Consider the following 25,706-nt stretch of genomic DNA (forward strand, 5'->3'; position numbering starts at 1 on the left):
CCCAGCTCTGTCCCTGAGCCAGATACAGTCTCAGGCTCTCTGAACTGGCCTGTTGATCGACCACTAGAGGGAAACAGAACCAAGTATAATGGCACCAGCCCCACATTCCATTCACACGGAACCGCCCTCAGAGAACATTCCAACGCAGGGTGTACACAGCTGTTCCTTCCTGGGGCTCTCTAAGAAGCCAAAGGACTTGACGACTGCGTTCATACGGGTTCCCTGCCCTGCTGCTCCTCGGGAAACCTTAGCCGGCCCTGTTCTCCTTCGCAGCAGATGACGCTCAGGGCCCTTAGAAAAGTGAGGGGAGCTTCCTGACCTGAGGCGTCCATGCAGAGCCTTCATCTTCCCTGAACTTAGTTTTCAGTTGCCAGGCAGTTACCCCACAGCCCCTTTTAACTTTCTGCAGAACTACCACCAACCCTCATAGGTAGGAAAAGGGACGCTCTCTGAAAGTAAGTAGCGCTCTACAGACAGAAGGCGTGTGATGGTGGTGGCCATGACCTTATCACCACCATCATGACGGTAATGCTGGGGAGGCTGCGGGTAGGGAGGCCGGCTCGCAGCATCAAAGACAAGAGACAATTGTGGAAGGACCTGGCTCTCGCCCCCAGGGAACCACTACAACTTGGTGACCTTGGGTAAGTCACTTCAGCTCTCTGGATGTCCACTTCCCTGGCACAAAGGGGGCAATAAACTTACTACTCCACCTCTGTCTCCAATTTCATGTGAGGATCAAATAAAACAATATATGCAAATAAGCTTTGAAAGCTGCATTGTGCTTTACATCTTCCTGGGACACAAATATTGGCACATTTTTGTCACTAAAATTCAGTGGGAAAGAATAGACTGAAGCTAAAAGAGGAAGAAGAGAGCCAGAAAATGAGTGGAGACTCACAAGGTCGTGGTTTTCCCTGCTCCATTGTGACCGAGGAACGCGGTGATCTGGTTTTCATAGAAGGTAATGTTAAGACGGTCCACGGCTGGCCTGCCACTGGGCTCAAAAATCTTTACCAGATTCTTCACACACACCCCGGGAACCAAGCCTGGGAGCTCACGTTCAAAGAAGCAGTCTTGTTGGAAAAAATGAACATGATGTAACAATGCCTCAGTGTATACATTTCCCAAGGTTCTTTCTTCAGACTATTGTCTTCTGCCCCCAAGGCTTTAGCTATGACCTTTGTAAGGATGACTACAGAATAATAATGGTAATAATAGTGTCCAACCTTTATTGAAAGGTTACTCTGTGCCAGGCATTATTTCAAGTGCTTTATATGGATTTCCTCATTTCACCCTTACTACAGCCCTAGGGGAATAGATATTACTGTGCCCATTTCTATTACTGAGGAAACCTAAGACACAGAGACATCAGGAGTCCAATCAAGGTCACATGGCTTATGAGTGGCAGAGCTGGGATTCAAACCCAGACCGCACTCACTGTCTGTCTGGAGAGTTAGCCCTAAGCTCAGCCTTCAATCCCAGGTCCTCATTTCTGATAGTCTGCTAGGCTAGAAATCCTCATGGATTTCCTGTAACAGCTCAGGCTCCTCATTTTCTTCCCCAAACAACATTTTCCTTCAGTCTGTGCTATATTCATTCTTGGAGCTGCCATTCTCCTGGTCACCTTGGCTCACATCTTTGAGCCAACTCTGACTGAAACTGACTTCTTGCTCCTCAGAACTCCAGAGTTTCTCCAATTAGGGTGGAACAGTCCACTCTTCTTCACTATCGTCCCTCAAACTCTGTCCCTCCACTTTTTGATTTCCACACCCCCCTACTGTGTGAGGTCCACTTGGTGTTCACTTCTGCCTGTCCTCCAGTCTCTCCCTGCTTTAGTTCACTCTATACAGCGTCACTTAATTTGTCATCGTAATATTGTAGTTCTGAGCACTTACTCCCCTGCAAAAAAAAAAAAAAAAAAATCCCGTTGCTTCTTCTCTCTGTGCCTCCTGGTCTCGCCTAAAACTGAGGTGGGACCAGCCCCCAACCTCCTGATTTTGGTCTTGGAATTACATTCTGGGAGGAGGGTCTTCCCACAAGTTCTGCTGACTGGAAACCACAGGAGCCACAGGTCTCTGACCTCAGCTTTGTGAAATGGCACCTGGGATGGACCAGAGGCATGGAGGCTGGACCCTCTTATGCAACATCAGGTGAAGTCCAGAGGCCATGCTGCCTCTCTAAACCCAGGGTGAGGATAGCAAGAGCATTTAGTATCCACAGAGAAATTCTAGAGAAATTCATATGCTTAAGGAATAGAGAACATGGTGCGGGGGGAAGTACAGAACTGGTTCAAGAGGGAAGGTAAGGGAGGCAAAGGCCAGGGGAACACTTGCAAACTTAGTCCATGGGTTGAGGAATTATTAGGTAACTTCCACGGTCAGGAAAGGCTTTTGATGGCTTGAATGAATGGACTTCTAGATTTGTAAACCACGAATGAAATGTAGTCAGCTCCTTTAGACTCTTTCCCCCTGTGCACAGGAGCATTTATTTTTGTCTTTCCTTATAGCTCATATCCGCTTTAAGACCCAGTGACCCAAGTTATTGTTCTTGCTAAATCCTCGGAAGTCAGCACATTTGTGCAATTCACTTGGGGTTTGCCTAACAAGGGCACAAACACACCACATACTTTGGATTTGCTTTCTCCAGGAAATATGCGTTAATGTCTGGCCGGACCATTCATTCCGCACGTGTGCAGCTGGACCCTTGAGAAGGTATTAGGTTTAACCCTTGTCAACAGAGACAGTCAGTTTCCTGGGTTCCATTTCACCTCAGTCATGGGGCGTTTTACTGCGGCCCTGTGCAGTGTTCTGAGCCTTTTCCTTGCCGCTGTTCTGCACTCTTTACTGAGGTTTTTACCATTTATTCCTTCTGGGTGTTCCGGGTCCTCCATCTCCTCTGTTATGGGTTCTGTCTGTTCCAAGGCCCTTTCTTCTCTGGTTGAACACCCTGCACCAACCAGAAGCCACTGTTACTCTCCTGGTGAGACAGGAGAATCAGGAAAGGCAGGAAAGGAGGGGAAAAGAAGGCGGAGCAGAGTTTCCTACCGTCGCTGGAAAACACAGTTCCCTCAGAAGGCCAAGTTGGCATTCCCAGGACAAGCCCTGAGCAAGGCTTTGCCAACCTCTGACCTGCGGGGCTGTGAAGTTCCGGCAGTGGCTGGAAGGGCCTCCCAGCTGGCTGATTTGGCAACCTTTGCTGAGCCCAGAGGGAGTTTTGTAACAGGAGTTTCACACATCCTCTCAAAATGCCAGGAGGAGCCCACAATGTCAGACATTGTGATTAAAAAAAAAAAAAAATTAACAAAAAATTAACTTTGAAATGGGTTAATTTTCTTTAGCTCGTTAACAGTATTTTTCACTCCAATCCAAAACATGTCAAAGTCATGGTGAACCTTGAGTAAAAGTCCATTCAAGCTGATATGATGGGCAGCCAGACTGAGACATCGTTTACCTGAGAAATCTACTTTTATGGGCATTCAAGTATTTGGAGATTAATACCAGAGTTGAGTCTGATTGACGTACAGGCTTGCACAAATTGTGAATTGTGGTGTAAACACACACTCGTTCTCACACTCACACATACACCTACCTCGCCCCACCCCCCACTCCCCCCCCCCCCCCGCCACAGAGGCACTTTTTATAAACTTGGCATTTGGTTTAAAAGGATATCAGGACATCCTGAAAGCGGAAGAGAAGCAGAAAAGCAAGCCAGCCAGAGAAGAAAGCAGGGGCAGGAGGAAACCATTGTCGCCAGGCATCTAAAGGCTCTGGCCTCAAGTGCACATACATGAGCAGGGTGAATTTTTCAGTGCTGCAGCCAACCAGGGCCTCTCTGTCCACACTGCTGCCTGTAGATTTGCAGGCTGTGTGGTGGAGTGGCGAGTAATGGGCCTGGTGGTCAGCGACCCGCCCCCTCCAGTACTCCTGTTTTCTGAAGGACTTTTAAATCTATTGACCACAGTTCCTTTGATCTCTTTATTAGCTATCATATTGCACTAATGTATAATAATAAAATAGCAGGGGGAGATATTCTTCTAGTCACTGGAGTGAGTTCCTTGCCAGGAAATGTATGTCCCAGTTCCAGATTTTGTCCCAAGTGAACAATGGGAACTGGGTAAGACACTGGATATCTCTTGGGCTCCATGTCTTCATCTGTGAAAGGAGGGGTTTTGGTGGAAAAACTCACCTCTTTTCTAATTTTAGAGAAATTTAGGAATCTATTTCAGTCTAGCCTGTGAGACAGGTGAAAAATATTTGGCTTCTGTTGGCAAAAATATGACTCATTTTTGAAGGAGCACATTTGTCTTAAGATTTCTCTTTTCTTTTTTTTTTTCAGAGGCAGCGTATCTGCTGAGATTATAGAGGGGAAAAAATGCCCACAAGTCCTGATATTCATTGAAATTAGAAACATTCCAGGAACAGACTTCTGTGTTGAAAATTCCCATTTATGATGGGTTATAACTTTATTATAGTGGAAATTTAAAAGTTTATAGATAGACAAGAAAGACAGACAAGCTAATATAATGGAAAAAACAAACAAACAAACTGAGCTGTTGAAGTGCTGTTTGTTTGAACCATTAAAAAAAGGCAACCCCCCCACCCCAAAACTTTTAAAGGTCCTAGGCTAATCGCCTAGAGAAAACAAATATCTATCTTAGTGCTTAAAGGATAAATCCTGGCCCAGGCCCAATAGTACAAAGTAAGGAGCAGGTAGGTGAGGAACAAACAGATTGGAAAGCATTTCCTTTGCTTCCAGAAACTCCTAGCTCCAGGGGAGTCCCCAGCTCTCAGCTCTGGAATTTCTCTGCCTCCTCATACCTCACAAGAGTCTGTGGTTTCCCCCCAATTCTAGAACTCTCCCTTGGCCTCCTATCCTATTCAGGAGGAAAGGTAAATTTTATCTAGGATGCATTCTGGGCAAATGTCCTTTTAACCCTCTTTCCCAACCAGAGGAAAGACCAATACTAAGAGAATTTGGGAGTATTTGCCTTGAAGATCACAGCTCTGTCCCGGCCTCCAGATGGGCCCTTACTTTGGGAAAATAAATTCATTTATATTTGAAAAAGTAGAGAGGAATAAAAAAGCAGATGAGGGGAGGCAGCAGAAGACGAATGTAAAGATTCCTCTATGATTCTCTGGATCTGTTTGCTTTAAACTGGGAAGTTGCAAAACTTATTTGCACCCTGAAGTGGTTTGGCCTTCTTTTAAGAGTGTGCCTTAATCTACTGGGCACGACCAGGACTCAAGGGTTTATCAATGCTCAGCCATCAACCTGGCCCAGTGACTCACAAAATATGGGCTCCCAGAGGCTGTGATGCTACACCAAGGAGCAGAGGCCCCAGCAGACAGCTAACTAATCAGGAATCTCACACTTCATGTAAGAGCCACCTCTACAATGCACACACATCCCACGCAGAGCCAAAGGAGCTAATTTCAAACATTCATTTTTCTTTTTTTAATTAAAAAATTTAAAATAACTTACCTTCACCACCTAGCCAATAAGACTCTTGTAGAAGGAAGTACCAAGGAAGTGGGGTTCCATAGTCCCCTAAAAATAGATAGGCAAATAAAGAGAAAAGCCTAAGTAGTTCCACCTTACCACAGTTGTATAAGATCTAGAATTTATCTTCCTGAACCTCAGATTGTAACTGTAGATATTTATAGTTCATACGCATTACGTGGCTATCCACATGCTTCCTCCAAGACTACTTCTTCTAATATGTTTTAATTCAAAAGGTCATGTTTTGGGGGTGAAACTGGCAACACTAAGACTGATGATCTTGGCCGACATTAGTTTTCTAACAAAAAAGAATCTAAGCATACCCCTTTTCTTTATTTTTTTCACATATTCTTATTCTATTTTATTGTTATTTTTTAAAATATAAATTTATTTATTTATTTATTTTTGGCTGCAGTGGGTCTTTGTTGCCGTGTGTGGGCTTTCTCTAGTTGCCGCGAGCAGGGGCTACTCTTTGTTGCGGTGCGCGGGCTTCTCATTGCGGTGGCTTCTCTTGCTGCAGAGCATGGGCTCTAGAGCGCAGGCTCAGTAGTTGTGGCGCATGGGCTTAGTTGCTCCGCGGCATGTGGGATATTCCCGGACCAGGGATCAAACCCGTGTCCCTTGCTTTGGCAGGCGGATTCTTAACCACTGCGCCACCAGGGAAGTCCCAAGCATACCCCTTTTCAACAGTTACCAGATAATAATAATAATGATGATAATCACTAACATTTGTTGAATGCTCTTTCTGTGTCAGACATAACTGTAAGTGCTTTCTATGTGCTAAATAATTTAATCTTCAGAACAACACAAGGGGATAGGTAGTATTACTATTCTTGTCAATAAGGAAATTAAGGCACACTGAGTTTGAAGCATCTGCTCAAGGTCACAGCTAATTTAACAGAGGTGCAAGAATTCCAACATAGGTAGTCTGGTTCTAATACCACTGATCTTAACCACCCCATCCTACTGGATCTGCCTGGGTTTCAAGGAAAAAACTCCCAAATTTCTAGTCCAGTTCTCTTAGCAGGCTCTGCTGCCTATAAATGTTGATTTTGTGAGAACACTATCTTTGCTTATTTAATAGTTATTCTGTGTTTTCATGGCCAGTGCTAGACTGTAAGCTCCTCGAGGGCAGGCTTGCGTCAGTCTTTCCCACTCCTTTTTTCTCAGAACCTGTGCTGCTGAGTCTAACACGTTGGTGCTGCTTAGTACATAGTGGTTGAACATATTAAAGCTTTAGGTTGGCTAAAATAAAGCTCTTGAAAATGCACAAATTTTATTTTCAATCTAATATGCACTTATTATATCTCTCTCTAATGGCCCAGTGAGATAGAAAAAAATGGAGGCTGAGAAAGGTCAAGTGTATTTTTCAAATTCATCATTATGGGTTGAATTGTGTCCCTCAGCCCCCCTCCTCCCTGAAAAAAGATATGTTGAGGTGTGTGTCAGAATACAAAATAATACTTGGTCTTTGTCCTCATTTCCTGGCACAGAGCTCCTAAAACCATTGGAGTTTCCTGAGTAATAGAGTGCCTTTTGTTATTCATAATAGTTCATTATTAGTGTGAAGAAATGCAAGAGATTTTTGTGCATGGAATTTGTATTCTGCAATTTTACTGAATTTTTAAATTAGTTCTAACAGTTTTTTTGATGGAGTTTTTAGGGTTTTCTATATATAAAATAATGTCATCTACAAATGTTACAGTTGTACTTCTTTCCCAGTTTGGATGCCTTTTATTTCTTTTTTTGTCTGATTGCTGTGGCTAGGACTTCCAATACTATGCTGAATAGAAGTGGCGAGTGGGCATCCTTGTCTTGTTCTTGATCTTAGAGGAAAAGCTTTCAGCTTTTCACTGTTGAGTATGATGTTAGCTGTGGGGCTGTCATACATGGCCTTTATTATGTTGAGATATGTTCTCTATGTACCCATTTTGCTGACAGATTTTATCATAAATGGATGCTGAATTTTGTCAAGTGCTTTTTCTGCATCTATTGAGACGATCATATGATCTTTATGTTTCATTTTGTTAATGTGGTCTATCACATTGATTGATATGTGGACATTGAACCATTCTTGTATCCCTGGATTAAATGCCACTTGATCATGCGTTATGATCCTTTTAATGTATTATTGAATCTGATTTTCTAATGTTTGTTGAGGATTTATCACCTTTGTTCATCAGGGATACTGGCCTGTAGTTTTGTTTTTTTGTGGTGTTTGGTTTTGCTGTCAGGGTAATGTTGGCCTCGCAAATTGTGTCTGGAAGAGTCTTCTTTCTTTTTTTTTCTTGGTGAGTTTAACTAAAGTTTTGTCAATTTTATCCTTTCAAAGAACCAGCTCTTAGTTTCATTGATCTTTCCTATTGCCTTTTTAGTCATTTCATTTATTTCTGCTCTAATCTTTGTTGTTTCCTTCCTTCTACTTTGGGCTTCTATTTTTCTTCTTTTTCTAGCTTCTTGAGGTGTAAAGTTAGGTTGTCTATTTGGGACTTTTCTTGTTTCTTGAAGTAGGCATTTATTGCTATGAACTTCCCTCTTAGAACTGCTTTTGCTGCATTCCACAAATTTTGGTATGTAACATTTTCACTTTTTATTTGTCACAAGGTTTTTTTTTATTAATCTGATTTCTTCTTTGACCCATTGGTTATTTTAGCATGTTGTTTAATCTCCATATGTTTGTTAATTTTCCAGTTTTCTTTGTATAATTAATTTCTAGTTTCACACCACTAGATCAGAAAAGTTGCTTAATATGATTTAAACCCTCTTAAACGTAAGACTTGTTTTGTGGCCTAACATATGACCTATGTCAGAAAATGTTCCATGTGCTATTCAGAAAAATGTTTATTCTGTTGCTTTTGGATGGAATGTTCTGTAAGTATCTGTTAAGTCCATCTGGTCTAACATGTTGTTTAAGGCTAATGTTTCCTTATTGATTTTCCATCTGGATGGTCTATCCATTGATGTAAGTGGGATATTAAAATCCACTACTATTATATTTCTGTCTATTTCTCCTTTTAGGTCTGTTAATATTTGCTTTACATATTTAGTGCTTCTATGTTGGGTGCATAAATATTTACAAATGTTATATCCTCTTGTTGGACTGACCCTTTTATCATGATGCAATGCCTTCCTTCATCTCCTATTACAGTCTTTGTTTTGAAGTCTATTTGTCTGATATAAGAATAGCTACTTTGGGTTTCCATTTCCAAGGAATATTTTTTCCCATCCCTTCATTTTCAGTCTTTGTTTGTCTTTATACCTAAATTGTGTCTGCTGTAGGCAGCATATAAATGGGTCTTGTTGTTGTTTTTCTTTATCCATTCAGTTACTCTATATCTTTTGATTGAAGAGTTTAGTCATTTACATTTAAAGTAATTATCAGTAGGTATGTGCTTATTGCCATTTTGTTAATTGTTTTCGCTGTTTTTGTAGTTCCTCTCTGTTCCTTTCTTCTTCTTTTATTCTCTTTGTGGTTTGAGAACTTTCTTTAGTGGTATGCTTAGTTAGATTCATTTCTCTTTCTCTTTTATGTACTCATAGATTTTTGTAGTTACCATGAGGCTTACATATAAAAACTTATACCTGTAACAGTTTGTTTTAAGTTGATAACAACTTAAGTTGATCCCATTCTAAAGCTCAACATTTTTACCCTCCCCTCCACATTTTATGTTTTTGATGTCACATTTTACATCTTTTCCTCTGTGTATCCTTTAACAAATTATTGTAATCAGTTATTTTTACTACTTTTGTCTTTTAACCTTCCTACTAGTTTTATAAGTAGTTAATCTACTACCTTTACTATATATTTACTTTTCCAGTGATATTTATTCTTTCACATGTTACTAATTAGCACCCTTCCTTTTCAGCTTAAAGGAATCCCTTTAACATTTCTTATAAGGCCAGTTTAGTGATGGTGAACTCCTTTAGCTTTTGTTTGTGGAAAACGCTTTCTCTCTCCTTCAAGTCTGAATAGTAACTTTGCCAGAGAGGACTTTTGGCTGGAAGTTTTTTGCTTTGTTTTGTTTTCTTATAGCACTTTGAATATATTGTGCTACTCCTTTCTAGCCTGCAAAGTTCGTGCTGAAAAATTTGCTGATGGTCTTACAGGGGCTCCCTTGTCCATGACAAGTTGTTTTTCTCTTGCTCCTTTTAATATTCTCTCCTTGTCTTTAGCCTTTGACATTTTAATTATAAAGTGTCTTGACGTGGGTCTCTTTGGGTTCATCTTTTTTGGAACTCTCTGGGCTTCCTGTATCTGAATGACTATTTCCTTCCCCAAGTTAGGGAAGTTTTAAGCCATTATTTCTTCAAATAAGATTTCTGTCCCTTTCTCTCTTCTCCTTCTGGGAGGCCTATAATGTAAGTGTTAGTCTGTTTGATATTATCCTGTAAGTCCTTTAAGCTATCTTCACATTTTTAAAATTCTTTTTTCTTTTTGCTACTCTGATTGAGTTCCATTGCCTTGTCTTTCAGTTGACTTATCCTTTCTTCTGCTTCATCTGGTCTATTGTTGAGCCCCTCTAGAGTATTTTTCAGTTAGTTATTGCATTCTTCAGCTCTGTGACTTATATTTGGTAACTTCTATATTTTCCATCTCTGTGTTGAAGTTCTTGCCTTGTCCATCTATTCCTCCCCAGTTTGGGTGAGCAGCTTTATGACCATTACTTTGAACTTCTATCACGTAAATTATTTATCTCCATTTCATTAAGTTTTTTTTTCTTAAGTTTTATCTTGTTCTTTCATTTGTAACATATCCCTCTGTTTCTTCATTTTGCTTGACTCTCTGTGTTGGCTTCTATACAGTAAATGAAACAATCACTTCTCCCAGTCTTGAAGGAGTGGTTTGATGTAGGAGATGAAACTTTTTGTTCAGCCCTACCCCAGCTCTAGTTGTCCCTCACACCTCTGTGTTTGTCCAAGCAACCTACTATATTTTTAATAGCTCCTGGTAGTTGAGGATGTACCAAGACCTGTCAGTGTCTCAAAGGGGAGGATAGCAGCACCTAGATGCCAGGTGACTGGAAGCCAGACCCTTGGGCAGCAGCTTTTACAAATACTCAAATGTATACAGTCCTAAGGGGCCACAAACATAAGTCTCACTGGTCACCAGAGCCAGATGATCTGGAGGTGTCCCCTGGGTGGCAATCACAGAACTCCAGGCTCCAGACAAGTGCATTAACTCCTTTCTGGGAGATACTGGTGAGCTGGAGTAGAGCAGTGTGAGAGTGCCAAGATGGCATCCACAGCCTGCGTTCCTTGAGAGCAGCTCTGTAGGCCACTAAATATGTGCCAAACCTGAAGCCTTCCCCTCAGTCCAAAGCTCCAGGACAAGCAAAGCAGCCCCTCACAGAAAGATTGGTGTGTATTCCGCAGTCCACTGTCTGTGCAGTGCCCTGTGGGTGGTAGCCTGCCAAGAACCATCCTTCTGATTGCCATGCTCCATGGAACCCAAGAACCCAAGCTACTCCAGCCTCAGAGTCAGGCAATCAAGGGATGTCCTCTGGATGTCAGCTGCAAAAATCAGGTACCACATGCATGTAAAGATCCCTTCCAGGAGACACTGACGCTCTGGAGCATGGCAAAGGGAGAACACAAAGATAGTGCCCACACTCCGAGGATTGGAAAGGGTTACAGTTAACCCCGAGACGCATGTTCAATTAGAAGCCTATCCCTTAGGCCACAATCATGAGGATTAGCTAATAGGCCTTCTTCACAGAAAGACTTAGCTCCTGGGTCTGTTGCCTCTTACTGTGCCCTGGTGGTGATAGCTGTTTAAGAACTCTTTCTTCATTGATTACAGTCCTGTAGGATCCACTAGCATAAGTCCCACTGGCCACCAGAGTCAGGGGATATTAGGGTGTCCCCTGGCAGCAGTCACAAAAACCAGGTCACCAGATAGGGGTATGAGCTCCTTTCTGGATGACACCAATTATTACAGTCCCAAGTGACCAGGAACACAAGCTCCCCTAGCCTTCAGAGCCAGGAGATGAAGAGGTATCTCCTTAGAGGCAGCCGCAAAAATCAGGGCATGAGATACGTGTAAAGGCTTCTGTCCGGGAGACACTGGTGCTCTGGAGCAAGCAAAGGGAGAGCACAGAGATGGCGCCCTCCAGTCTCTGTCCACAGAGACTGTTCCAGCAGGCTACTAGATGTGTGTGTTAAATTAGATGCCTGCCCCTCAGGCTAACACTTCAGTATAAGTAGGTGAGTCTCCTTCATTTTAAGCCTGGACTCAATCAGCTGCCTCTAAGCTGGGCCCTGGACAGGTGAGTCTGAGCACATACGCCCTTTAAGTGGCATTTCTTAGATTGCTACCATCTTGTGGGTCTCAGGATGTGAGCCCTGTTGGTTTTCAAAATTAGATGTTTTGGGGGCTCATATCTCAAGTGCATGTCTTAAAAGTTGGGATGCCTGATGTGGGGTTTGAACAGTTTGTTCCTCATGGAGAAGCTTTGGGTTCTGAGATCCCTCCTGGTTGTGGGTCACTGTGCCAAGAGTGGGGCTTATGGTGAGATTGTGTCCTAGACTCTCCTACCCACTTTGATGTGTTTTTATTCTCCTTTGCCTGATGTGTAGCCATCACTCAGCTAGACTTTAGGTTTTTTTTAAAGAGGAAATTGTTCCATATGTAGCTGTAGACTCACATGTCTATGAGGGGAGGTGAGTTCAGGATCTCCCTACACTGCCATCTTCTGAAGAATTTGAACAGAGGGTTGACACCATCTGACCTAGATTCTGAAAGGATCTCTCTGAACATAGTGTGGAAAACAGACTGGTAGGAGATGATGACAGAAGAAGGAGGCTTGGACTGGGAAGGTTGTGTAGAGGTGGTGACAAGGGATCAGATTCTGAATCTGTTTCTAAAGTCGAGCCAACAGCATTCACTGATGGATTTTTGGTTCCTGGACTTAAGTTTCAAATGCGGGTTCTGATGAGAGTCCAAGTTGAAAGACCTTAGAAAGAATAAGATTTTTTTGAAAATTGAAGTATAGTTGATATAGAATGTTGTGTTAGTTTCTGGTGAACAGCAAAGTGATTCAGCTATATATGTGTGTGTACATACATACACACACACACACATATATATATATATACTTTTTTAGATTCTTTTCCATTATAGGTTATTATAAGATACTGAATATACTTCCCTGTGCTACACAGTCTTTGCTGTTTATCTATTTTACACATAGTACTGTGTATATGTTAACCCCAAACTCCTAATTTATCTCTCCCCACCCCACCCTGTTATCACCTCTGGTAATCATAAGTTTGTTTTCTATGTCTGTAAGTCCATTTTTGTTTTGTAAATAAGTTCATTTGTACCATTTTTTTTAGATTCCACATATAAGCAATATCATATGATATTTGTCTTTGTCTGACTTATTTCACTCAGCATGACAATCTCTAGGCCCATCCATGTCAATGCAAATGGCATTCTTTTCTCCTTTTTTATGGCTATTATTCCACTGTATATATGTACCACATCTTCTTTATCCATTCATTTGTTGATGGACATGTAGGTTGCTTCCATGCCTTGGCTACTGTAAATAGTGCTGCTTTGAATATTGGGGTGCATGTATCTTTTCAAAGTATAGTTTTCTCCAGATATATGCCCAGGAATGGGATTGCCGGATTATATGGCAACTTTATTTTTAGTTTTTTAAGGAACCTCCATACTGTTTTCCATAGTGGCTATATAAATTTACATTCCCACCAACAGTGTAGGAGGGTTCCCTTTTCTCCACACCCTCTCCAGCATTTTTATTTATAGACTTTTTAATGATGGCCATTCTCACTGGTACCTCATTGTAGTTTTGATTTTCATTTCTCTAATAATTAGCAATGTTGAGCATATTTTCATGTGCCTATTAGCCATCTGTATGTCTTCTTTGGATAAATGTCTATTTAGGTCTTCTGCCCATTTTTTGATTGGGTTGTTTGTTTTTTGTTATTGAGTTGTACGAGCTGTTTGTATGGTTTGGAAATTAATCCCTTGCCAGTTGCATTGTTTGGAAACATCTTCTCCCAGTCTGTAGGTTGTCTTTTTGTTTTGTTTATGGTTTCCTTTGCTGTGCAAAAGCTAATAAGTTTGATTAGGTCCCATTTGTTTGTTTTTGCTTTTATTTCTTTTGCCTTGGGAGACTAACCTAAGAAAACATTGCTATGGTTTATGTCAGAGAATGTTTTGCCTATATCCTTTTCTAGGAGTTTTATGGTATCATGTCTTATATTTAAGTCTTTAAGCCATTTTGAGCTTATTTTTGTGTATAGTGTGAGAGTGTGTTCTAACTCCACTGATTTACATGTGGCTCTCCAGCTTTCCCAAAACTACTTGATGAAGAGACTGTCTTTTCTCCATTGTATATTCTTGCCTCCTTTGTCAAAGATTAATTGGCTGTAAGTATGTGGGTTTATTTCTGGGCTCTCTATTCTGTTCCATTGATCCATATGTCTGTTTTTGCACCAGTACCATGCTTTTTTGATTACTGTAGCTTTGTGGTATTGTCTGAAGTCTGGGAGGGTTATGCTTCCAGCTTTGTTCTTTTTCCTCAGGATTGCTTTGGCAATTCTGAGTCTTTCATGGTTCCATATAAATTTTAGGATTATTTGTTCTAGTTCTGTGAAAAATATCATGGGTAATTTGATAGGGATCACATTAAATCTGTATATTGCTTTGGGAAGTATGGTCATTTTAGCAATATTAATTCTTCCAATCCAAAAGTATGGGATACTGGAATAAGACTTAAACTAGATGAAAAGGGGAGGCTGGGGATCTGAAGAACCTAATTACCTTTACCCTGTGGAGGGGGACACTTACCTGGAAACACCTGGTCAAGATACCAAGCAAGCAAGCCATACAGAGCAGCATCAATAAGCATCATCTTCATGGACATCAGAAAACTGAATTCATCCCCTTCCATGGGACTATTCCCAATATTGTTCCACTGTAGCCCCAGGCCTTGCTCTTCAAAGCGAGCCAGGTACTCAGTACCAAACCCAAATGCCACAGGAGACAGCAGGCTCTGCAGTGGGGCAAAAAGGGCATGAAAGATGAGCAGAGGGTCTTTTGCCCAACCCAACAGAAATCTACAAGGTAGGGAGTAGGGCCAAAAGAGGATCCATGTTGTATCCAGGTGTAAGACCACCCCAGGGAGTGGGTAAGGCAGTCTTCCCACAGGAATATAATTCTGGGAATACCTTTCAGGCCTCAGGGACCCCCACCCAATACTCACTGGGCCACCTCTCACCTGTCCAATGGAACACAGTAGTATACAGGAGAAGACAAAACCACATAGCATAACACAGCAAAGGACCAAAGGTCTTCATGTTTATCTTCCTAACTTTCCCCGCTTCTTCCTACCTCTTTCTTAAGATCTTACAGTTTTTGGTAGAACAAAGCAGCTTACTTGAGCTGCTTTGTGAGAATCCCATTAGAAGTGTCCATAAAGTCATCAGTGTTCTAGGGCAAGCTAGAGGGCTAGGCAGGGGATGGTCTCATGACCTCCTGAGCTCTGTCAGCCAAAAAGCCCTCAGGTTACATTGACTATCACTTTTTCCCATCTCCAGACTGGGGACAATCATTTTCTTAGGTTATCCTTGGAGAGCCCTAGTAACTGAATAGGTGGCATACAGAAGGAAGTCTGAAGAGGAAGTTCCCCATCCACATCCCCACAGGTGGTCCATGGCATGGCAGAAAGCACATAAGCACATGCAGAGGGATGAGCTATTCCCACTTGCTCTGCTGGGTGACCTACCTCTAGTTTGAAGGACCCACGGTGGTGTTCAGAGTGTCTCTCTGCAGAAGGAAGGGATTCTCTAGCTATATTTTCACAAAAACCATTAAAAAAAATCTCAGCCCAGCCCTGGTCCACAGAGCTTCCAGAACTATAGCTTCCTGGTAGACCCACACACAAGAAACTAGTTGTGGCTTCAAAGTACCAACTGTCTATGCAGTGTACCAAGATAGTCCAGCTCTGCCTACAGGCTGAGTCATAAGGGTTTCTTGCCCTTTGTGATCATGTTGGAAAATTGGGTGCCATAAATGACAGCAATTAATTCTTATTTAACATGAGAAATAAAAGGCAGATGCCCTGGCAACACTAGAGCCAAATAAGTTTGAGTCGTGAGAACAAGTTTGACTTAGATTTTCCCCAACGAGAAGCCAGTGGTAGTCCTTTCTCAACTGCATTGTACAAAGAAGTACGGACAGGGAGATTCTGGAGGACAAGGAAATTTTCACCCTACAGGGCTTAGAAGCTATTTAGCCTGGTTATGAGAGGGTGTAAATAGATCATTTGAAAACAATTAGAGAAAAAGACAGGGTTGTTTGGGCATTGTGAAGAGGTCTCTAAGGCAATCCAGAGTCAATTTCCAGAGACCTCTCTTGGCAAGAGGGCCTGACTGGCTCATTTCTGCACCCCTCACTGAGTGCACTGGTAGAACATGACAAGGACACTGTAGAGCTGTTCCGATTCAAATTCTTTTGGAGAGAAACAAAAACTTTTAATTTACGGAAACATCTTTCTAGACAGAATAGTTAGGGGGCAAGCTCCCTCCCTTATGAATCTTCTCAAATGTTAGGAAAAAAAACCTGAGTGAAATGGGCCCAGTTGTTCTCCCCTTACGGATACACAAAGGGACCCATGAGCTGAACTGGTTTTCAATTACTTCCCAGGGCAGACTAATCAAGCAGATTTGGTGAGGAGGAACTCTTAGGTTGCTCAGGGTGAAGAATGCTCCCACTTTTGTACCTGTGCCTTCAAACCTTGTGTTCCTTTGTGCCAAAAGGCAAAGTGGATCCCCTCAAAGGGTGAGCCGGTCCTCTCAGACTGCTACATACCCCTCAGATGGAATGCATCACATTCTAGGTGTAAGCCCAGGGTTCCTTACCACAGCTAGCTTCAGGTCGGCCGTCATTCGGTCCTGCCAAGCAAAGCAGAGAATGTGTGGCAGGTAGAGGGTGAAGTAGATGATACCACTACAGGCTGCTGCCAGGCTGGCCTTGGAGAAGAAGGTGCTGAGCAGAAAGCACTGCATGATTGTAGCAGTGGAGAAAGCCAACAGGAATAGGAAGAGGATAAATGGATTGCTATAATGCAGGATCCTTCCATGCTGAAACGAAAGAGACCACTTGAGTCAGTAATTTCCACGCACATCCAGGGGCACCACCCCTCTCAGGAGTGACCTCTGTGCTGTGATTCTGGGGCTTTCAGAAGCCCTCTGCCCCAAAGGGATCTCTCCCATCAGCCTGTTGTTGGTGTCCAAATTTCCACATTTAAGACTCAATGTGTTGAGTTCCTTTAATTCTAATTATGTCATTTTTCCCCAGGAGGGTAACATATTAAGCTACCTATCAGTACTGAGTAATTATTATGTGTTCACTAAGGAAATCCTTGGGAAGGGGATAGTGTGGAGAAATAAGCCTAGAGCAGGGGAGGAAAATCTGCAGAGGGAGTCTTGGAGCATCAGTAGCTCTTGGGATATACTGAGTAGATGAGGAACAAAAGAGGGAGGTGGGAGACCATCCAACAAGCTTTAACATTTTGCCTGGGGCCTGGCCTGCTAACTTAATCATTTATATTGGGTTGGCCAAAAATTTCGTTCGGGTTTTTCCGAAACATCTTACAGAAAAACCCTAACGAAATTTTTGTCCAACCCAATACTTATATTCTGAGATTTGCCTCTCACATAGATAAAAATAACAGTAGTTAATCCACATCACTTGGAAGTGGATTAATCCTCCAGACCCATAATATCATACAAATACATTTCGTAGAACCTGTGGGCAATATTCAGTATCTTTCATGTTAACTAGTGGGTCAATCACTTTGGCTATGTAGAAAATAGGACCAAACTAGGTATTTTTAATAAGTGAGCTGCTGTCCAGTTACATTAAAGGATAAATTGAGACATTCAAATTTATTAGGCCTTCTTGGTTCTCTTTTGCCATAGGCCTCCTACAGGATTTTTACCTATGAGGTATCCTCCTATGAGGATTTTTACCCTTTGCACATAACTCCAAATTCATATAGATCATCCTGTTCTTTTCTTGGGAACATAAAGGTACAAACTGGTTCACCTCTTGAATTGGTTCTGATTAACTGGTAGTGGGGCACTGGGTTTCTCTCAGTAGAAAAGAGAGACCAAGTAGCAATATATATAATGGGCATGTAAGATTTGAGTAGAAAAAATGTGCCACTTATCTCCTGCTGCTACCGTTTCTTCTTCATTCATGCTGTCATGCCTGCCAGACACTGACAGAACAGATTGGAAAATGGAATAAAACAAATGGCAAAGGAGGTGGAAGAGAGCCATGCTTAACTAGAACAAACTTTGAGGAAATCTAAATAAAAGTCAAGGTTAAGACTCAGAGTTCCTGATTTTGTGTGAAAGCACTTCCGACATTACCCTGGGAAGCTCACTCCTCATCCTTAATCACATGCAACTCAATAAAAGCAAGACCATGACTGAACATGTGGCTTCTGGCTGGAAGAACTTTAAGATGGTTGCTGTTATTCTCAGAAGAATGAAATTAATTTCTTATCTCAGCTCAAAGCAAAGTCCTACAAACTTCTAGGCTATATAATTTCTCATTGACTTCAGGCAGAGATGAAAGTCATTTGGCTGACCCAACAATTTCACTGGCCTTGTCTTCTTCTAATGACCACTTTTCTTTTTTGTTCTTAACAGCTTGAATAACAATGGAACCTTTCCATTGTCCCAGCTTCCAGTTTCTTTCCTGCATAGTTGAGGTGGGAAGGAACGACAGGGGAAAGATGAGAGCGTCATTCAAAGGAAAATCCTATTTTGTTGTGGAAAGCTCTGTTTCCGCCATCACTGGAAACTGGAACAATGTCCTGGTTCCCACAAGGAGAAACCCCTTTGTGCAAGAAACTCTTAGTAAACATTCTTTACCTCACGTCCTAAAAGCTTTGAAGTCCTAATGTCCATTCTTAGGAAGGCAAATCTCAATGCCACTTATTAGCAACAAATCTCAGGGCCATTGCAAGATGTCGTGCATGTTTATGAGTTTTGCACAAGTCAGTTACTCATGCATTTTGACTCCTTTAATTCTGAGGACACAAAATGTCTTAGTAGTGGGGAAAGGAGTAGACTGAAGGATGGGAAGGAACAAGGGACCCCTAGAGGAAGACAAGTTTCTCAGCTTCTCCCCTCATCTCTGGAACTCTGGGACCCTTTGTGTATTTAAAGCTACATTTGGGTCTGGTCAGATTGAGCAGACTGACCTCTACATCAGCATTGGTTTTGATTGGGCTCTAGCACAGGGTCTGGCTAAGGCCACAGCTCACTGAATCTCAGTGCAACACTTAAACTAAAAGCATTCAGACTTAGTACATTTTACTGCAAAGAGAAGGGGCAGGATTTGGTTTAACTGGATATGTGTTGGTTGGACAGGATATGGGATGGAACATTCTTGGATCAGGTAGGCACCAGGTATCATCCAGCATAACAAGGGACACAGTCAGAATCTGTGCATCAGCACATATAGTGCTTAGTGCAAGGAACTCTTAATATCATCATGGTAAAGAGGCAGAACAAGCTTAATGACACTATATCAGAAGATTGCAAAGCCTGAAGTCTAAGGCTTATACTAAATCCCATCAAATAAATATAAAAAGTTACCTAAATTTATGTCCTATCATTCAACAAGTACAAAAGATCATCTACTGTGGAGGAGTTAAACATGAAGCACAGCAGTGTGTTATGAAATAATGTTTTATTTACAAGTCTAACTTGCAAGGGAGCTGCAAGTTTGCAGAGGATGGACCTATGCATGCTATCTGCGCCTATAAAATTCCTGTCACTGAGAAAGGATGGACTCCAAATTCCACCCTTTAAAACAGAGAGGTCTTAGAGATTTTGTAGGCAGCAGAATGTTCTTTGGTCAAGACATGAATGGTGTGACATGATGGTAATTAATAAACATTCCAGATCTCCTCTCCTAATACACTGAAGAGGCCCTCCACATTCCCACCCCAGCTGGTGGTTGGGACAGTAATCCCAAGAAAAGAAATGAAATGGATTCATTTCTTCTGTATTTGAAAAGAGAGAACGCTTTGCACACACAATCTCCCTGTGCTGGGCTCTGCTAACAGCAGCTTTTCCAGATAGTCCACGTAATGGGGTTGGATAATCTACGTAGATTGTGGTTCCCCAGGCAGGAAGTGGGAGCAGGGAAGATGCTATGACGCAGTGGCTCTTCGGGGAAGACTTTGTCTCTCTAAGTGTCTTCCACCTTGGCTGAAATGGCCAGGCAGCTACATGTCATGCTATCTTTGGTGGCCAGATGACTAATCTAGGCACAAGTTCATTAACAGGAAGAAAAGTGGGAGGAATAAAATTATTCAAGGTTTTCTGAACCTTCTCCATCTGGCTTACCATGATGAATATTGTCAGGAAACAGATGCTTATCGACATGATAGAGAAGCTGTCCAGGAACCAGGTACACCAAATCACTGTGTTGGAGACACCCTGATTTTTCAAGGTCTCCTTCAGTCTCAACTCCTTCTCCAAGACGATGCTCTTTACTGTCATGGAGACAGAGTAGATCCAGGCCAGCACCATGAAGATAGGGAAACAGCGGTTCAGGATGATCATAAAACTAAAGCAAGAGGAGAGAAGCAGAATAGTAGATTGCCTTGTACCTGGTGGAGGTGGAGTAAATGTTTGTTGAATGAATATGTTGAGAACAAAGCCCAGGTGGAGGGAAAGGCAGAAAAATCTCCACCAGGCACTCAATGGACTTGACTCTTTTAATACATTGCACTTTGTCCCAAAGGATTACTTTTTCTTTAGAGCAAAAGACTGTAGCCTTTTGGTTAGCCCAGATGAAAAGTCTGTGAGTAAAATGTGTAAATAAAATTGTACTACGTATGTTACACAGTATAGATGTTCTTTATAAGATCTCAGGCAGCTTTTTGGTTAGTCCAGATGAGTGCTCTGTAAGTGAAATGTGTAAATAAAATCATACTATGTATGTTACATAGTATAGAGCTTCTTGTAAGATCTCCCAGGAAAGAACTGCAGACTTGATGATGTGGGATGTGACTGGAATAGGTAGATACATGCTAACTGACACTGAAGCCCAAGAAGGTGGACAAAGGGAACTGGTGGTGATGAGGTCAATAACTGGGCTCCCCAAGGGGTCAGCCAGTGAAGCACTGTCTACCCAGGAGGATCAAACCCCAGTTACACAGGAAGAGGCACAAAATAACTGACCCAGCAACAAATCAATCAGTGATTCAATAGTCACTGACTCCACCAGCCATGTACTGGTGGAGTACATCCATGGATATTCATTCCAGTAAGCAGGGCAGAGTTGATATTCTGGAATTACTCTACTGTGAACTTTACATATGTTTTCCCTGTGCTTTATGTGCTAGTAAAAGCCCTTGAGATTATTATTTCTTGAAATCTGTTGGGTGTCACAAGAAGGGCCCAATTCCAGCGTGGGAGGGTTTCACTCAAGATGGCCCTAGGGAGAGAACCATAAATTCATAATGCCTGCCCTTCTGGGACCTGCCACCAGAGGGCTCTCCCACATTGAATGGCCAGAATCCCTACCGCCTCCTCACTGTTTACCCCACTTCCTTGCCGGTTACTCCTATTCTGATCTTAGAAGTAGAGCTGGGCTTTTGCCCCGGCTCCATTTCCCATCTCTGCCTATTGTCCAAACTTAAACTGACTGTAGAACAGCCCCTGTTATCTCTTTTAGTCTTCTGTAGAGCTGAAGGAGAACGGATTGGACTGAGGTGTTACACCCATACTGGGCTTTATTTTACTACCTTGCCAGCTGGCAATTTGACTCTTCCTTTTACAGGCTGTGCACGTTTATCTCCTCCCTGAACCCTGCAAACCCACACGTACACTATGGTGAACTTCCCAGTTTTCTTCTAGGAGTTGAATCCCTAAGCCAACTGCAGATCTCTGCTGCTGTCCTTGGGAGCATTTCTGCCCCCATCCACCATAGTAAATGAGCCCTCCCAGCCCCTTCTCCCTCTTTAACCCTCCCTCTACCACCCCCCAAATGCATGTTCAGAAAACAGTGGGCTACTTGCTTAGTTTGCTACTTGCCAGCAAATGTATAGGCCTGGGGATGGGGGTGGGCAGGCAGGGAGGGCCCAAGCTCATCCAACACATCCGTCTACCTTTTCATTAAGCATACATCATGAGAATGTTAATTAGGGAAGGAGCTGCATTATTCCAAGGCTCCTAGGAACCGGACCTACTTGTGATGCAGAGTCCTAATTTGCTGTTTTGGCAGTCACTGGGCAAACACTCTGACCTGAACCCTTCCACATACCAAACATACTACGCAGTGGAAATTTTAAAAGCCTTTGTCCCCTCCCCCAACCTCACTTCCCCTGCTTTAATTTTCACCTTCCCTTTTCCACCCACAACACCAGCTCCTTTCTCCCACTTTACTTGTCCATCTGACCCTGCCCGGAGTCGAGGAGAAGCAGGCTTCTCAATCAGAGCTCCATTCTCCCGGAGCCGGTCCCAGGCCCCGGGTTTTTTTCTCCAAAGAGATTGAAGCCTGTGGAGCACCTCCACCTCACCCCACCCCAGCAACCTGATCAGCTTGTCCTGGAGGGGGATTGGGACCTCAGACTCACGAGTCATCCACGAAGCAGGGGTAAGGCATCTGCTGGAGGTAGATTCCAACTGGAACCTCAGCCTGGGCCTGACTCCTTGTGATCCCCTGTTCAACCATGTCCTGCAGATAGGCAAACCCGCCCCAGATGTATCGGAAGTCTTCCACAGGATCAGCTCTGGGGCCAGAATCCCAGTACCTAAGAAGAAACCGGAGAGAGGGACAAAGGATGGGAATGGGAATGGACAGCTCACTCACTGGTCATAAGCACGAGGGGACTCAGTATTCACTCTCCTGAAACTTTCCCCTGAACTTTTCCACACTATCTGATTCTATTTTCCAGTTCACAGGTTAAATCTCAATTATGAACATTGGCCACAGCACGATTTGTAATTGCTTTCATTCAAGTACTCTGCTTTGAGCTTTACAAAATATCTTACTTCCTCTGATTTAACTTAATTTAATTGATTTACAGGCTGAGTCCAGTCTCAATCCCCTACCCTGTACCAAACATAATTTCCCAGTGACTTTGGTGAAACCTCATTTGCAGAATCTCTATGTGAAGATAACTCAATAACTCAAACCTAGAGGTTTTCATCTCCAAATTGCACAAAGGCCAGCCAGGGACAAGTGCTGAGTTGAGGGGGTAAAGACAGGGTAGCTGAACTCTCCTGGTCCCACCAACTAGCAGGATCTACTGTCTAGCTTAGTTCTTTGATATCAAAGTGCTTCTGTGCCTTTCTGAGTAACCTTTCTGCCCCTGAAGGAGATGGGTGGCCTGAGCCCACAGGAGCCCCCTTTCCTTGCCTCATACATCACTGGGGATGCCCAGGTCCTTCTGAGATCTCCTGAAACATCACCTGTCTTTGATCTTATTGGTTTTCTCCACCACATCTATGTCCATTCGGATCTTGTACTTCACATGGGGTGGTAGGGAGCTGGTCCAGGGATACATGTCAGGAAATACCACACCAGCCCAGAACCTGTTTTCCTCCAGCAGAGACAGGGCTCGTTGGGTGAGTTGAAATTCATCATCGTAGCTTTCAAACTTATCCAGGATCAAGCACTGTGGATAATCACAAAGGTTGAGAGAGTCTGAGGAGCACCACCTGCAAAGACTCAACTGCAAGAAAATGGCAGAGGATCAGGGCTGCTGCCCCAGGGGATGGGTCAAAAGCAAGGAGACCTATAAACTTACTGTTTGCTTAACTCCGGGGTCTGGTGTCAAGTTTTCAATGTGTCTAGATTTGGGGGTGAAAGGGGGCTTAGGAACGCTGACTTGCTCTCATCCCTGCAGATTTAGTGAGGACCGCACTATCGGGCTGTCCAAGTATGCAAGTCGTCAAAATGACAAAAATACTCCCAGCTCTCACTCCCCAGCATGGGGAGTTGAGGGAGTGGGGTCACATCAGATACAAGCTGCTTTGAAGATCAGAAAGCCTGCTAATAAAAGAGTTTTAAAGAGAGAGAGAAACAGTCCCAGCGGCAAACCTTCCTGCCTCTCTGCAAACACACAAGGATGGCCAGCTGAGGCAAGAACAAGGAGGAAGAAAGAAAATAACAGAAAGTCAAAGTGATTTCGTCAGGGAAATCATTTCCAGTTACAATTTTATGATAGGTAATGAGGATGGAGGAGGAATTTCCTAACATGTCTTTTTTTTTTTCTCCCCAGAAGAGAAAAAAATCATTACCCAGAAAAGAGCAAAACTAAGAATTTCTTTTAATTTGAATATTGGGAGTTGTCCACTTTTACAGATTTGTTAAAGCGGTTGTATTGTACTTGGATGTGTTTTATCCTTAACCTCCTGTTTCTATAATACACTGGGGTTATTGTGCCATGTTTCTTTCTCAGAATGTAACTCACAAGAGGTCAGCTGGCCTTGTCTTGATTAATCTGTTCATGGAATACTTACTGAAAGCCTGCAATGTGCCAGAGCCTGCTTGGCTCCAGGGATACAAGGAGGAAAGATAAAATCTCTTACTGAAAGAAACTCCAGACCTAATGAGGGAGAGGGTTGGAGTAAACCAACAATCAGAATGCAGAATGATCAGGTTCTGGTGAAAGCAAGCCTAGGGTAGTCTAGCAGCCCAGTGGAGGGATGAGGCTAAGTCTACCCGGGGCGGGGGGGGGGGTCTCAGAGGGCTGCCTGGAGGAAGAGACTACTGAGCAGGATGAGAATAAGCAGGAATTAGCCAAGGGAAGAAAGCAAGGGAAAGGTCAGCTCAGGCACAGGGAACAGCTCGCAGGGTTTCTGGAAACCTGCAAGAATAGAATAGTGGTTTCCTTCCTTGGCTGTGCTTTAGAACTACCACGGAGCGTTAAAAAGACAACTATACTCAAGTCCCACCCCAAACAATGAAATCAGATTCTCAAGAGGCAGGGCCAAGGCATCAGCATTTTGTCAAACACTCCCCAGCTTGTGCCAATGTACAGAGAAGAACGTAGGTGAGCAGAGGGGAGAGGTAAGAGATGTGTACTAAGAAGGCAGGTGGGGACCAGGTCAGTTGCCCTGCTGGGTTTGCAGGGTGACCGGCCAACTGAGAGGTTTCATGGGATGCAGGGCTTTCCATGCTAAAATCAGGAGTTTCCTGGCAAACCCTAAAAAGCCACAAGAAACCACTGTAGGGTTTTAAGCAGAGGTAGGACATATGAGATCAGACCATGTTTCTGAAAGATCACTGGTGGTGGGAAGGGGGAGCAGGAAGCCCGGTTAGAAGGCTGTTGATGTAACACAGGCTTAAAGGAACACATTAACTCTCCCACAGAGCCTGTGAGTTACCTGGAATCCTCATTTTATTGAAGAGGAGACCTACCAGAGGTCACGCAGCTAGACAGTGGCAGAGCCTGCGTTCTCTCCCCATTTTTCAACGCCAGGCCCAGACTTCTTCCCACACCAGGAGCCACAGGCAAAGCCTGATCCACAGGCTCTCCATGTGCTCACGATTGTCTTGCAAAGTAAGAGAGCACAGCTATTACTTATCTCTCTGTTTTAAAATAATCTGTCTCTCTCTTCTTTTAAATCAGTTTGTCGAGTTTAGGACTGCATATATAGAGTTTTAGTATTGACAAATAGAGTGAACTTGAAATTAAATTTCTAAAATAATCAGGAAAGTTCTTGGGGAGATGGAAATTCTCTGCAGTTTCTTTTAGCTGTGACACACACACACACACACACACACACACACACACAGAGTATTCTACCAATTCCCTCATAGCATCACAGGGCACTTGGACAGACAGAGTCATAGAGGGGTCTTACAGTCTGATGTGCTTGCTTACTGATGAGGAAACTGGCATCCTAGGGCCTTGCCCCAGGTCAGTATAGGTCAGAAGCAGAATATGAATCCATGTTTTCAAGTGTCAAGCCTGAAGGGTGCCGCTGTTCCTTCACATTGCTCTAAGAGTAAGCCATACTCCAACTACGAAGTCAGAGCAACAGAATTCCTAAATAAGATCTCTTGCCCCTGTCCAGTAGATCAGCACTGTCCAGTAGAACTTTCTGCAGTGATGGAAATGTTCTATTTCTGCCCTATCCAACATGGTAGCCAGTAACCACATATGGCTATTGATTGAGTACTTGAAATGTGGCTA

At 43.0% G+C, this 25,706-nt stretch overlaps 1 protein-coding gene across 1 annotated transcript in view; it reads right to left on the reverse strand.

Moving 5' to 3' along the window:
• Positions 1 to 25,706, reverse strand: part of ABCA4 (ATP binding cassette subfamily A member 4) — a 125,544-nt gene that overhangs the window by 49,948 nt on the left and 49,890 nt on the right. The window contains exons 11-18 of the mRNA XM_059916005.1: positions 22,975 to 23,180; positions 22,137 to 22,313; positions 19,900 to 20,122; positions 16,390 to 16,611; positions 14,318 to 14,522; positions 5,482 to 5,547; positions 2,857 to 2,946; positions 899 to 1,073 (exon numbers count right to left, since the gene is read on the reverse strand). Of these exons, the coding sequence (XP_059771988.1) occupies positions 899 to 1,073; positions 2,857 to 2,946; positions 5,482 to 5,547; positions 14,318 to 14,522; positions 16,390 to 16,611; positions 19,900 to 20,122; positions 22,137 to 22,313; positions 22,975 to 23,180 (1,364 nt within the window). The remainder of the gene's footprint in view (positions 1 to 898; positions 1,074 to 2,856; positions 2,947 to 5,481; positions 5,548 to 14,317; positions 14,523 to 16,389; positions 16,612 to 19,899; positions 20,123 to 22,136; positions 22,314 to 22,974; positions 23,181 to 25,706) is intronic.

Source organism: Balaenoptera ricei, chromosome 1 (genome assembly GCF_028023285.1).
Source record: "Balaenoptera ricei isolate mBalRic1 chromosome 1, mBalRic1.hap2, whole genome shotgun sequence".
NCBI classification, from domain to species: Eukaryota; Metazoa; Chordata; class Mammalia; order Artiodactyla; family Balaenopteridae; genus Balaenoptera; species Balaenoptera ricei.